The sequence below is a fragment of the Rhineura floridana genome, chromosome 15 (assembly GCF_030035675.1).
Source record: "Rhineura floridana isolate rRhiFlo1 chromosome 15, rRhiFlo1.hap2, whole genome shotgun sequence".
Lineage (NCBI taxonomy): Eukaryota > Metazoa > Chordata > Lepidosauria > Squamata > Rhineuridae > Rhineura > Rhineura floridana.
Genome location: NC_084494.1, coordinates 27,779,641 through 27,794,836, shown reverse-complemented (window position 1 = coordinate 27,794,836; position 15,196 = coordinate 27,779,641). Strand labels below are relative to the sequence as shown.

The 15,196-nt window shown below is 44.7% G+C and overlaps 1 protein-coding gene across 5 annotated transcripts in view; it reads left to right on the top strand.

Moving 5' to 3' along the window:
* Positions 1 to 52: 52 nt before the first annotated feature.
* LOC133370485 (myelin-associated glycoprotein-like) overlaps positions 53 to 15,196 on the top strand; it is a 28,726-nt gene continuing 13,582 nt past the window's right edge. Inside the window, exons 1-3 of one of the 5 annotated variants that reach the window (XM_061596880.1) lie at positions 337 to 368; positions 4,856 to 5,030; positions 11,807 to 11,935. In XM_061596880.1, the coding sequence (XP_061452864.1) occupies positions 11,893 to 11,935 (43 nt within the window). In that variant the 5' untranslated portion in view covers positions 337 to 368; positions 4,856 to 5,030; positions 11,807 to 11,892. Of the gene's footprint in view, positions 369 to 3,926; positions 4,020 to 4,855; positions 5,031 to 11,806; positions 11,936 to 15,196 lie in introns of those variants that run through there. The other 4 variants (XM_061596878.1, XM_061596882.1, XM_061596877.1 and 1 more) reach the window with 4 other exon arrangements.

The window sequence follows — 15,196 nt, the reverse complement described above, 5'->3', positions numbered from 1 at the left end:
AATCCATTTTATGTGCTGTAAAATGTTTGCTGCTGTTGCTTTTCTTTCTGAAACGGGACCTTGGAAGCCCATTGCAGTGTTCTGATATTTTGTATGTTTTAAACCTTCTTGGAAGAGCAATGTGGTCTGAAAGGTGAGATAAAAATACATTCAAGAAATGGAAGAAGCAACAACTGAAACCTTTGCTCTTGGCCTGGCCTGTGGTCAAAAGCAGCATGGCAAAGGGAGCCTGAAGAGAAAGAACGAATCATTTCTGAATAACCAGAATACAAATACAGGGAGGAGCCTGATATGTTTTAAAAGTGGCACACGGTGCACATCTATACATATCCATGCAGAAGTAAGCCCCACTGACACTCAACTCACTGGTAAGTGTGTATAGGATTTTTGCAGCCTTAATTGTATTGCTTCTATCAGTGGTGTAATGGAGCCGGCGTGGAATGTCACCACCGCAGGGGAGATGCCATTTCCTGGCACCCTTTTTGCCAATCCTCTGCATGCTGAATAGATACTTTTCTCCCGCCTTAGGAGAAACCTACCAGCTAAGCTAAGTAGAGAAAGAAGTAGGTTAGATTGATGGCCTTCATGGCTTAAGGATTAAGCTGCCACGTTTGTTTTGGTGAGGAGAAAGTCCAAAAGCTCTTTATTACGTCCAATCGAAATGTCACAAAATTCTGAGCAAGCTTTTGAATCCACCAGAACTCTTCATCAGGCTGAATGTTAAGCAAAGCAGTGTGTGTATGTGTGAAAAAAAAATGTTGGCTTGGTATTGTTGGCCATAATGGCTCCATTGGTCAGGTTAATTTTTGTTGTATAGTCTTAGAAGGGGCATGGCTATGGGTCATAAAGAGCACCTGTGCTTCAGAATTATAGCAGTAATATTGGTAGTAATACATTTATATACCACTTAATATTATTATTATTGTTGCTGTTATTAGAAGTAATACATTTATATGCCACTTAATGCCAAAATAGGCTTCTAAGCATAAAAATCAATTACACAAACATTAAAATATAAACCTTAATTAAAATACACAATAAAACTTTACAACGTAAACATCCATACTTAAAAATGTGCAATAAAACAATCCCATTAAAACAACACAGCACTGAACACAGGAGAGTCACATGGAGAGATCAAGGGAACGCATGTCTAAACAGGTGTGTCTTCAAAAGCTGGCTCACCACTGTTAGTGAGCAATTGGTAGCATTACTGCTACCTGCGCACACTTTCCATTACAAGCAACAACAACAACAAAAACGGCTAGAGCAGTGGTCCCCAACCCTTTTCCCCCACATACCATGTGAAAATTGGTGAGGGTCTTGGCGGACCACTTAATGATTTTATCTGCCTGTTGTCGGATGGAGGGAGGGAGGGAGGGAGTTTTGAAAGCAACAAACAGAACTTCACCCAAGCTTGCTCTGGATCCCTATAAGGATATATATGGATTGCAGTACACTTTGAACTCCATAGAACTCCAATAAAATACAATATAAGTAATAAAATAAGCAGCCAAAGAAATAAGAATGAAAAATTAGTATGAATATTTAATAAGACGGATGTGCTATCTCCCGTCTTCAACTACAAATCCGCACACACACCACATATTACCTGAATGATGCTGATGGACCACTGGTGGTCCACAGACCACAGTTTGAGAACCCCTAGGATAACGACTTCTGTAAAAAATGAAAATTGAACATTCACAGAAGGGCTTTCTGGCATGTCCCTAAGGGCCCGAGGCATTTACGAGCCCCCTGAACCCACCAACCAGCCTCACCACCATGCTCCTGAGCCTGCAGCTGATTGGCTGGATGAGATGCAGTGGGGGCAGCCAAGCAGACACCCCTTATGCCCTTGATCTCCTAGTATCATGTAACTAGGATTCCCAGGTGTCCGGATTTTGCATGGAGACTCTGGTTTTTGGGGGTGCTCTCCAGGTCTCCGGGTGACTCACCTTAATCTCTGGATTCTTAGCTTTCATTTAAAAATAAAAATTAAGTTTCTAGGTGGTCTGGTTCAAAAGGTATAAACCAAAATGTCAGGCCCCCCCCTGCAATTTTCGTTACTACTGGCTGCTCTAATCTCTGCCCTTTCAGGTTGTTAGCCAATCAGTAAAGTTAGGGTTGTGACTGACAATTTTGTTGATCCCAGGCAATAGCTAAACTCACAGTTTCCTTTTCCTGCTTATCTCACATCAGGAATTCAATAAATATATACCTTTCAGCAGCGTAAAGAGTACTTTCTCTGTACAGGATTGGGACTTGTTTCTGAGTAAACATGCATAGGATTGCAGCCCCGGGGTCAGGTTGTGCCACATGGGGATTTCTGTGACCTTGGCTGACTGGCTGGCAGGATTTTTTTAGTTTTGGTTAGGAACCCCGACTGGTGGTGGGATGCTGAGTTTTCTGTCTTACTCATAGGAATCTTGTTGTGGTTGGTATGGTATTACATACAGAACCCCTGACAGATAGTTGTACAGCCTCTGCTTAAACCCCTCCAGCAAAGGAGAGTCCACCACCCACCCTGCCCAGGTAGTCTATTCTGCCGTCAGGCTACTCTCACTGTTCAGAACTTTCTCCTAATGTCAGTCAAAATCTGCTTCCCACCAATTTCTACCCATCTGTTCCAGCCCTGCTCTCCAGAGAGCAAGCCTGTTCCATCTTCTGTGTGACAGATATCTGAAGGCAGCTCTCTGTCTCCTCTTAATCTTTTTATGCTCCACTTTGGGGATTGAGATTTTCCAGTGGGATGCTTTTGGTGCCTCACCATGTCCCTGAGGTTCAAAATACCTTTAGTGTGGCAGGCTCTACCCTGTGGAACTCCTTGCCAACAGATGTCCATCCCTGCTTGCTTTTAGATGTCTTTTAGTGACCGTATTGTTACAGGCCTCTGAAACTTAACTAACCAGTGTATTTATTGACTTGCTATTGATGTTTTTATAGATGACATTATTGTAGTATTGTGGTTTTTTAATGTTGTCCATTGCCTTGTAACATTTCCTATGAAAGTGTATTATTATTATTATTATTATTATTATTATTATTATTACTATTATTATTATTATTTCTCCAGGCTAAAAATACACAGTGATAGACAGATAGATGTCCACAAATGTCCAAAAATTAAAAGAGGCCAAGAGGCAGGGTCCTGTGTTTCAGGCTGGTGTTGGATCCTAGATTCAGAAAGGCTGAAAGCCAGTCCCCCTGGTCATGTTTCAGAAACATCTGGCGAATACTAGGGATGGGCAAATCTGTCAAATTTTAGTTTCTCTGTTTCCCATTTTCCCAGTCCAAAGTTCATTTCTCCACATTTCTACATTAGTCTGTGATTTTTTTTAAAGTCCTCATGAAAATTAATATGCATTTCTCCTAACATCCACCTTTCTCTATACAATTTGCCTAATATACACATCTGTTTGCAATAATTTTTCCCTGATGTATTCACATTTGTACATTACTGCCACTAATACATGCATTTTTATGCTCACACTTTAGTATATGCATTTCTGTACACATCACATGACTGAGAAATGCATGGCAAAATTAAGGGAAGTGTGAATTTCAAAGGATGCTTGTGTTTCGGATCGCGAATTGCTTCGGGAAGTGCAAATTTGATAGGTTCGTCTTTAAATGCAAACTGCATCCAATTTCTCCGCCATACCTCAACTGGATACCCAGGAAACGCCTGGCATAAAATTCAGTTTTGCCAGCGACAACTCTGGGCCAGCAGGTAGTGGGGGCAGGTTAATTAGCGAGGCCAATTGGTGCTGAGGGCTGGAAAGCAGCAGAGCACAGAAACTTCGCAAGGCCTGGGGCCAGAGCGAGTGAGCGAGAAGCGATTATTTATAGTTGACAGGAGCGGAGAGAAGACACGAGAGGGAGGGAGAGAGGGAGGGATGCAATGATAGAGAGAGAATGACAGAGAGAGGAAACACTAGAGCGTGCGGAGGAGGAAACTGCCCCGCTTGCAGGTGCAGGGGGGAAGGAACAGCTGGGGTCCCCCTGGTCTAGGACAGGTGAGCCCCTTGGAGACATGTGGGTTGGAGGGTGGGAAGGGGCAGGGGGGTTTGGTTGCGGGGGATTGGGAGGGAGCAGTTGGTGTACAGGTTGTGAGAAGGAGAAATGTTTGGTTGTTACTAGGGTAGTCCTACGTTGCACAGCTGGCAAGAGCAGAGAACCCAGGAGTCCTGGGATGGGGGCTGCGTTAGGATAGCCCCCCTTCCTTTCCCCCCCACCACTGTTCCTCTTCTGCAGCTGAAGGCAGAATCCAAGATTTCCACATGACCCCTTCGCCAGCAAATCTGCCGAGATTTGGATGGCGTTAGCCAGAGTTAGGGATGCAGAACTGCTGATTCCCTCAGCTGCCCTGCTGAAGACTGAGAGACCTCTCCCATCCGCTGGAGGGACACTAATGCTCCAGGACACTCTTGCAGAATCCTGGACTGGATCTCTCTGTCTCTCTGTCTCTCTCTCTCTCTCTCTCACACACACACACACACGCACGCACACACACACACGTTACAAGAAAAAGGGAAATCGGCATAGACCCCAGTTCCCTCCCTTAGATGAGGACACAAATGAAGAGAAGCCGCTAAAACTCCACCGCCCTCTCAGACATAGGGATAAAAAAAACAAAGACAAGAACGCTGAGCTTTTGGCTGGCCTTTGCTCTAACTGCTAGGCACTGCTTCCCTTAGATTCCCACTCTTCCCCTTAATGTAATGCTGAAAAGCAGGAAGATTCTAGGTCTGCAACACTGGGTCAGTTAATTGGTTGGATGAATCTATTAGACATTGTGGCTGGACTGAAAGATGCCCTCCCTCCCCATTTATTTATTTTTTAAAAAATGCAGATGGCAAGCGCTGTCTTAGAAGATGCAGCTCTCCTTCCTGTGCGAGAGATATGTGGGGAAATTCCTCTTCTAAGAGGATGCCTGCTGTGTGACACGCGTGTGCATGAACTTAAAAGACAAGAACGTATCTGGGACATAGTTATTGCTTTAGAATGCCATCCCCCACTATATAAAGGTATGCATATTTCATTGATTAATCCAGGGATGAGAATCACAGACCTGGCCTCTGCATGTGACCCTCAAAGTTTTTCCACATGGCCCTTGGGACTCTCAATAGGCCACGCTTATTCCCAGGCTACACCCCGCCTTGCTGGCCCTGCTCTGTGCCCTCTCTCGAGTGCTTTTGCTCTGCTAGAATGTGTTCCTGAAGTGTAATGATGCCTCTTATTTGAACGGATGGAGAGATGCATGTATGTAGATGTATGTAGTAGAAAGTCTGACTTTTGCATGGCTGGAATGTAGCCTGTTGAGTAAGGGTAAGATTCACATTTATTGCTCCACCCACTTTTGCCAATGGCCCCGCCTGGCCACCATTGGCATGCAGCTTCTAGAAGGTGGTCCATGAGGTTGATCATCTCTTGGGCTGAAAAAGGTTTGGTCCCCCAGTTGAAAACTCATATGGGTAATCAGCTAACAGCACAATCCCTTTTTTGGGGGGATGGCGGAGGGCATGAGTGAAATGTCATCTGATCTGATGGTCTTCCCTCCTTTGTCAGTGGGCCCTGGCAAAGGATGTGAGAAGATGTAAGCGATTTCCAATTTGACATGGGACAAATAAGCAAACATCAGCAATTTCCACTTCTGTTCCCATTTTTGTCAGAATTCTCTGCCTCTAACAGCAGCTTCATCTGCAGGCAATGGCAGGAAATAACAAAGAAGCCCAGAGTTTGACTGATCGAGTTGCTGGAAAAAGCACAGAGGTAGCCCTGGCCGGTCAGTCAGCAACACACAGCGGATGTGCTTTGGGAAGCCACAGCTAATGTTAGCTTCCAAGCACATATGTAGATGGGGTCAAAAAATATTTGTGTCACATGCAATGGACTATGCTCAGGAGGAAAACAACCCAACAACTTCACATGTGCAGCCTCCCTATGAGTCACTGCTAGTCTCCACATATCTGGGCAGGCTTTTCAGATTGGAGAGCGTGACTCTGAGACAACCTTCCCCCCCTTCTCTCTTTTGCTTTAGAAATTAAGCATCATTTAGCCAGCGGGGTGCAAGTGATGAGACACAGTGGCTTTGAATCAGTGTGGACAGCAGCTTGATTGCCCTGAGGTTATGTCTCTGTACATAGTAGGACGTTATGCGCTCTCGCTGGTGGTGGTGATGCTGATGCTACTGACACAACTACAGCCTCTTTCAAAGGCAGGAGTGAGAGAAGGGTGCAAATGTATGTTGCTTGAGAATGAGGATGCTGGGAGATGGGGTGCTGCTTTTGTCTGGACACAAGCAGAGGGGGAGACGGTTGCAAACTAGAAAAAGTTGGGATTGACTGCGGGAGCGACAATTTTACTGAACCGTATTAGAGATAACCAGCTGGCATTTGAGGTTCTAGTGCTCACCATGGAGGCTGGGAGCTCTGCTCTTGAGCCAGGCCTTGCCTGCCTGGCAGCACCTTAGGGGGCCAAGAGCTTGCTGGTTCACAGGGCTTTTTATTTTCTGGCAAAGCCTGTCAATGAACTCCAGAGCAAACCTAGTCTAACCAGAGCTGGCTTCAGGTTTGAGGGGGCCCTCAACAAAGGGCTCTTCCAGACATCCCTTTAGGGTGCATTCACAAAGTTCTATGCTCATGATGGGATCGGGCGCAGTTATACACAACCCTTCTCTCAATACTGTTTGCACCTGCAAAGGTTTGGGATGGACATTCCTTTCCAATCAGTGCATACCTCGTAACTTCCTGCTGAAAACCTGTAACTTTTCATACCACAAATGTTCTCATTGTAGGGATTTCTTTTGTTCTACTTCTGTTGCATGAGAGTGCAAGAGTGCCCCTCCAGACAGCAATAACACAGTAACTTTAGGGAAGCATCGCAGAACTTATAAAGCGGAGTGATGTGTCGACGGTTCAGGATAAATCCACCATTAATGCACTATTATTACATCAATGACATGTTGCAGAATACACCCACAAAAAGCTACAAGGCCAAAAGAACCTACTTGTGGACCAATAGTGACCCCCTCCCCCAGTAAGCTCACCTGGTGGTGCCAAACATAGGGAACGCTCCGCTTAATACTGGGGAGGTGTATCTGAGCACTGGCATTGAAATTTCCTACAATTCTGCAAAGTGATGCTACATCAGGGGCATTTTGGGAAATTTTAATGGTGGCTACCAAGACCCAGCTACCCAGTGCTGATTGGAGGGGCATTGATGTCCTGGATGGGGAAAACAAAGGGGAATAGAGTTCCAAGACCTTTTTTTCAGGGCAGGAGCAATGGCATAATCTGCCTGGGGCCCAGAGTAATTGATGGGCTCTGTGCAAATGAGGCGATGATGAGGATTTCAAGTTTGTTTGGGACTGATTAACACAGGGGAACTCCAAGCACAGAGAAAGTTTTGCGCATTAAATGCAAAGGGGCAGTTAACCACACATGTCATTTGGTCCTGAATGTAAAATTGCAGGCATTTCTTCTCCATACACCCAAAAAAGAAGCATTGATTTTAAAGGGTGTGAGAAAAAGAAAGATCAGCTCAGAGGCAGAATGGCATTTTGGATTGGCATTGTCAGGAACTTGCCAAAGCCCACATCACAGCAGGGGGCCCATCACAGTGTCCCCTGTCCCTGCCCTTCATCCTCCTTGGTCTTTGTTACCTGTATCTTTTCTCTCTGAAAAGTGCAAACAGGGAAGGAGTAACAGCCTTTATTTGCCTTGTCCTCTCCTGGCAAGCAATGCCAATTGGATCCATAGGCATAGAACAACTGAACGGGCAGTGATGAAAATGGCAAAGGAGGCGAGCCCACTCAGTGTTAATCATCACGCAGTAATAAACAGGGGGGAAATGATAAGCCCTGCCCCATCTGTTGTTGTTGTTGTTGTTTAAGCCATTTCTATACCGCTTAATATATATAAAAATCTCTAAGCGGTGTACAGAAGATAAAACAGCAAATATAAAAATATACAATAACACCACAATACAAATGCATACAAAATACAAATTAACAAATAAATATTAAAACAATTGCCTTGCACTTATCCACTCAACATCTCTCAACCTCCTGGCTCTCATCCAGGACTCCACACATCCACCCTGGCTCTCACCCAGGGTCCAACACACAGAAATTGCCCCCTAAAGTCTCACAAGCTTCCCAGGGGACCCCAAAAATGGCAAACAGAAGGATGTGGGGGCAGCTGGAGGCCCGGGCCGCCCCTGCGCTGGAAGGTGCCGCTGACAAGGACATTGTTCTTGCCAAGGTAGCATAGGTAGAATCTGTTAACTCTTAGAAGTGGGCAAGTATTTGGGGGGGGCAAAGAGGGGAGGATGGTCAGTGGGATGATGGGGGCAGAGCACAAGAAGAGCCCTGCTGGATCAGACCAGTGGCCCAACTAGTCCAACATCCTGTTCTCACCGATGCCCACATGAAGCGCTCAAGCAAGACCTGCGTGCAACAGCGTTCTCCCCACTTGTGATTCTTAGCAACTGGGATTCAGAGGCATACAATCTGTGACAGTGGAGGTAGAATATCATGGCTAGTAGCCACTGACAACCATATCCTCCATGAATTTGTCTAATCCCAAGTTGATGGCCATTACTATCTCTTATGGCAGCAAATTCCACATGTTACCGTATTCTTCCAAGCTACACAGGAAATGGATTGGACTGTGAAAGACCAACCCAAATTGTGTTTACATTTTTACAAATTAGTAGGGCAGTGCAATATCTCAGAGAGGAGGTCAGGTCTCCTGCTCCCCTGGTGCATTCACTGTGCTGCCCAATTTCCCTACTTTTTAATGTTTGAGAAATATCTGTTGGCTATAGGTACATTCTTAAACCATAAGGTTTTTTGCCTATTAGTGAATCCTTTTTGAGGTGAGGTGACCAGGACTGACACAGTATTGCAAGTGCAGCATCCCAACTTTTTCATTTCGCATTGTAGTTGTCACTGTCTGCTTTCTCTTTCCATCGAAGGGTTTGCAATTCCTGGTTAGGGAACAGGTCCATTGGGGAATGCTATTTTAATCTCTTGCAGGAGCCCTTTCTCCCAGTTTCATCAGGCTACAGAGACTTTTGCCAGGAGCCTGTCTCTTGCATTTCAACATCTTCATGCTGAAGCAACAAAGTTAAAGGGGGCCCTGTTGTTTTTGGACGGCAGGGATCCTGGCCATTCAACAAACTTGAGAAAGGCAGAAATCCAACAAAATGAAGCTTTATCCCTTGTGGCAAGGGCCATCCCAAAATATTTTGCTGCCTGAGGCAAAGGACAAGGTGGTGGCCCCTTCCCTATTCCGTATGCAAATATTGACTGGACTGGTGGTAAAATCTTACTTTGGAAGGGCCATAGGTCGGTGGTCAAACTTCTGTTTTGCATGAAGAACATCCCAGATCCAACCCCCAGCATCTCCAGGTAGGCTGTAGGAGTTCCTTGTCAAAGTCCTGAAGACCCTCTGCTAGTCCGTGTGGACCAGAGGTAGGAAATCTTTTTCAGCACAAGGTCCAGGGGTGGTCAGTGGTCTCAGGGGGCCCTTTGCTGCACCTTTTCCAGCTCTACAACATCCAGTTAAGGCTGCAATCCTAACCCCACTTACCTGGGAAGAAGCTCCATTGAATTCAATAGGACTTATTTTTGATCAGACATGAGGCTGAATGCCACTACGTTATACTCAAAGGAAACCCATTGAAATGAATAGATCTATGTTAGGCAATCCATTAATTTCAATGGGACTACTCTAAGATAAACATTAGCTATAGCTAATAACTGTAAGGCAGCTGAGATGAGTGTTCGGCATGGGATGATATGTGTCAAGAGAGGGGACAACGAAAGGCTATCTAAATTTGGCCAAAGAAACAGGGCAAAGTTTGAATCCAAACTGTATTTCAAAGGTTTCTGAAATCCTGGGGATCTACTAAACACAGGCTACAACTTTATGCTTGCTCACACACACACTTCGATCTGAACATCCTGGCAGCTGTTCAGAAATCCAGAACACTTTCAACAAATCCGTCAACCAGACATGCTTTGTAAATAGGCCACAAAGTTACTAGCCTAGAGGGGGGAAAAAACCTGCTGGAGGCGTAGGACAGAGAGGTCTGCTTTTCTTCCTCTAGTAGCTGGCTGCATTTCTGTGCCAAGCATGGAGGAAGGTACTTCCATCCTCTGGCAGCCCACTTGGTTTCTGTTGGGGATCGGGCAAGAGTTGATTTTATTTGCATTTTAACGAGAAACAACCTAATTTGCACTTCCCAAACCAATATGCAAATCGAAACAAAGCTATCCTTCAAAATTTGCACTTCTTTGAATTTTGTGTTGTAGTTCCCCAACTGTACAATGTGAAGAAAAATGTTTTTGGTAAGGGAAAGTATGCATAACCGTGTATATATTTGTGAAAATTTGTGCATTATATTAGGTAATGTTGCTTGCAAAAATGTGTATATTAGTCAAAACTGACTACAAAAATGTACTTATTAGGAGAAATTCACATTACAATACTGATGAATTTTCATGAGGAATTTTAACATTCAGATTGCTGCATAAATATGCAGAACTGAATTTAAAACTGGCAAAATGAGAAACTGAGAGAAAGCAAAATGAACATATTTGTCTATGCCTAGTTTCTATGCAGGGCAAGAGTAGGGATGGAGTGTTCCATCCCTCCTCTGCCAGCCCACTTGGTTGACTGCATGGAATTCCTGGTCGCCTGTGGCTAGCAGGCTGGTGCTTAACACAAGGCTGCATTAGATGTTCTCATAACCTTTCATCAGGAGTTCATTCCGCTGGTCATCTTCCAATGTGATCCATGCCATCGTTTGACAGCAATGCCTTTCTGCATTCTATAGAGGAGAAACAGGCTAATTTTTATGCAAAAAGGATAAATGGGCATAAATCTGTCTTCAGAAATGGCAATATCTAAAAGCAAGTGGGGGGACATTGCAGCCGTTCTGTTGTTGTTGTTATGTGCCTTCAAGTCGATTACAACTTATGGCGACCCTATGAATAAGTGACCTCCAACAGCATCTGTCGTGAACCACCCTGTTCAGATCTTGTTAGTTCAGGTTTGTGGCCAGGGCTGGGGCCAGGCATGATGGGGCCCTTGGGCATCAGCCTGCCCTGGGCCCCAGCACACGCACATCTGCCTGTACATCTGTCCCACTTACCTCTACCTCCTTAGGGTGGGTGGGTAGCAGTAGCTTCCGTGATCCGCAGTGCAGATCGCGGGAGCGAGTTCCGAAGTACCCACCCACTGCCATGATGGCTGCTGGCAACATGCTCCACTTACCTCTCGAAGTAAAAGTTGATCGCCAGGGCAGTGCCAGGGCTTCTACATGTGCAAATCCCTGCCATCAATCAAGATGGTGACGCAGGCATCAGGCCCTTAGGGAAACCTCAGCTGCCATCTTGGTTGGCCGTTGTGGGTCTGCACAGCAGTGGGGGGATGCCTCAGAACTCCCTCTCATGATCCGCACCACAGATTGCAGAAGCTACCGCTACCCACCCACCCTAAGGAAGGGCCCCTTGGGACCCAGGGGCCCTCGGCCAGGGCCTGACCTGGCCACCCTCTGGCTCCCGCCCTGTCTGTGGCTTCCTTTATGGAATCAATCAATTCCTTGTTTGGCCTTCCTCTTTTTCTACTCCCTTCTGTTTTTCCCAGCATTATAGTCTTTTCTACTGAATCATGTCTTCTCATGATGTGTCCAAAGTATGATAACCTCAGTTTCATCATTTTAACTTCTAGTGATAGTTCTGGTTTAATTTGTTCTAACATGCAATTATTTGTCTTTCCATCTCACCTGTGAGGTTGGCTGTACATGACGGAGAAGGTTTTTCCATCCCCCCAGCCCTGAGCCTCTCTCAGGGCTGTGATCCCAGCACTACTTCACAATATGAGATTCTCCAGCAAAGATCTCCAGTTGGCATTTATCTTGGGTGAGTTCCTTGTTACTTGCAGATCTGATACTCACCCAAATCTACTTCTGAGGCAACAGGCCCCCTTACAGTGTTATAATGAAGATGTTCCACAGCTGCTGCCTCTCAGAGACAGTTGCACTTGAATCCTGGCTGTTCTTAGGACTACAGTGACACATAATCCACAGCTGAAATTTGTAAAAAAAAAAGCAGGAAAAGAAACTCTCACATCCAAAGGTTTCCCCCTCCCCTTGTGAACACGGATTATATTTATAACTCAAAATTGAATTTTAGTTGAGAAATTTGGTAGGGATCGGAACAGAAGCTCAGTTTGGTGCCCAGAACTAACTCAGTGATGGGCAACTTCAAACCCACTGCTCTCTCTTCTGTAGGACTTCAGTGCCCAGGACGCTGACACAAAAAAAGCTTAAGGGTGGTATTCAGTGCTAGTTCTATTCAGAGTAGACCTATTGAAGTTAATAGACATGACTAACTTAGGTTCATTCATTTTACGGTTTACTCTGAGTAGTTGAATATAAGCCTAAGATTCTATCATGGAAAGTTCTCTAACATATCAATCAGGAATCTGTATAGCTATTTAAATTTTTATTTTTATTTGCACTTCTAGCATGCCCTTCACCAAACAGTCCCAGGGAAGGTTGCAAAAAAAGACAATAACTTTATTGTCACCCTCAAACAAGAACAGAACAAACACAAGAAACATCTGATTCCATCCAGATGCAACTTAGGGCTTATCCAAACGGAGCGGGATAATCCACGGTTTCCATATTCGGTTTGTCATCCAATAGTCCTCACTTTGCCTTTTAGTTCACTCTTTCCCAATGAAAAAAAACGCTTTTTTGCACCCGCACACGCAGCGGTAAGACCCCTACATTCTTTTCGCTTTTTCCAAGTTCCGCCTCTAAAACCTCCCCCTATCAACCAATTGGTCAGCAAAAAAATGACGTATGCTCCTCTCCCCCTTTGCAACGAAGCACAATATGGCTGTAAAGGAGTTCTTGCCGGAAGGAAAGGCTGCTGGTCGGTTTCACACCTGCCTTCCCATGGAGAATGAAATTGACAAAGCTTTGGAGCAGGCTTGAAAGGGACCAGAAGCACTTTTCTTGTTTGCATTTGAGATATTACACTTAAACAAATGTATGCTTTTCTGCCTTTATTGATATTTAAGGAGATACACATGCTGGCAATTGCACTTATTTCTCCAAAAAAGCAAGAAACTGTGTCCCCCCCTCCTTCTCCCTTTCCTTCCCACTGAGAATGAAATTGACAAAGCTTTCCTGAGCAGGCTTGAAACCGACCAGAAGCCCTTTTCTTGTTTGCATTTGCGATATTACACTTAAACCAATGTATGCTTTTCTGATTTGAAGCAAAAACCCCAGCAAGTAGAATGAAATTGACAAAGGTTTCAGAGGCAGGCTGAAACTGACCACCACCACCCCTTTCTCGCTTGCTGTACATTGCAGATTTCACTCAGAGCGGCCGCCCAGTTTGCAGGCTGGCAAAAAATAAAATGCATCTGCGCAGTAGTTGCAGACCCCCCCCCAACACCCCACCATTGCGATGATTGGTTTAATTTTCCTGGGCTTATTCTCGCACATGCGCAAAAGTGCAGATATGTGATTGGCTGGAATGAGGAGAAGGGGCAAGGGGAAACGCCCAAGAACCGCCCATCAGCTGTAAAGTCCGCGGTATTTCATCCTAACTCCTGAAGGCACAGCGGATGATTCCCGATTTTCAACAGCAAATCACATTTTTGCCGGTATTGCAAGGAGCGGATTTAACCCATGAAAATGTGTAACAGCGCGAGATGTCATTTGGACGACCGAAAAATAATGAACACACATAGCGGGCGTGTCACACATTTTGCAGTCGTCTGGATGAGCCCTAAGTCCAGTACCATCTAGTGACCAAACTGTATAATGAGCAACTATTCACAGAGGATGGCTCTGTGTGTATTTATATATTTATTTATTCCACCTTTTTTCCTGAGGAGCTCATGGTGGTGTACAAGCATAGTTGTCCCTCTCCTGCTTTTATCGTCACAACAACCCTGTGAGGTAGGTTAGGCTAAGAGACAGTCCAAGGTCATCCAGTGAGCTTCATGGCCAAGTGGGGATTTGGACCTTGGTGTCCCAAGTCCTAGTCCTAAACTCTACCCATTATACCACACCGACTCAGTTAAGGGAATATAAAACTGCAGTCAGTCTGTATTGCAGACATAACCTTCAAAACTGTGTGCCCTGTGACTTAATTTTTTCTCCATCTGTTAGATTGGGTGCCATAACCTTCCTCTTTCAACAAGCCTTTTAAGTTGAGACCTTATCCCAGTCTACATCTGTGTTGGAAATGCTTTTTAATATGTTTGTAAAGCTTTTTTTAAAAATGTTTTTAACTTTTTTTTTTTAAGATGTTTGGAAAGTTTTTTAAAAAAATGTTTTTAAAGTTGTTTTGTTTTAAAGTATTTTAAAGTCTGGTTTTATGATGTTTTAAAGTGTTTTTAGTACTTTTGTTTGCCACCCTGGGTTCCTGCTGGGAAGAAGGGTGGGATATAGATCAAATACTAAATAAATAAACTGTGGTTGCCACTTCTTTATATATTTAGAATATTTGTTTGTTTATGTTGAACATTTGTTGGCCCCCCAATCAATAAAGCCGCTAGCGTGGTTCACACATCTTTACCTTTAACAATACTTCTACAGTGGAAAAGATGGTCTGTGCTGCTTTTATTGCCCAGTTCTTTCCAGGGTCCTGTCTCAGGTCCCCTTCCCCATGTTTTATGAAGATGCTTGCTTTGCATGCAGAAGGACCAGAGCTTGGAAAAATTACTTTTTTGAACTACAACTCCCATCAACCCAATCCAGTGGCCATGCTGGCTGGGGCTGATGGGAGTTGTAGTTTAAAAAAGTAACTTTTCCAAGCTCTGAGAAGGACCCAAGTTCAATCCCTGGCACCTCCTGGTTAAGTGTGTAGCGAAAAGCTGTGCCTGAAACCCTGGAGAGCCACTGCCAGTCAGTGTTGACATTACTGAGCTAAATGTACCAGGGATGTTCTTATAGCTATGTAGTCCAACGGCAAAGGACATGCTTTATACAGAGGAGATCCCAGGTTACTTCTTTAAAGAGCTTGGAAAAGTTACTTTTTTGAACTACAACTCCCATCAGCTCCAGCCAGCATGGCACTGGCTGGGGCTGATGGGAGTTGTAGTTCAAAAAAGTAACTTTTCCAAGCTCTGCAGTTCTTTTTAGGAAGAGCTGTAACTCA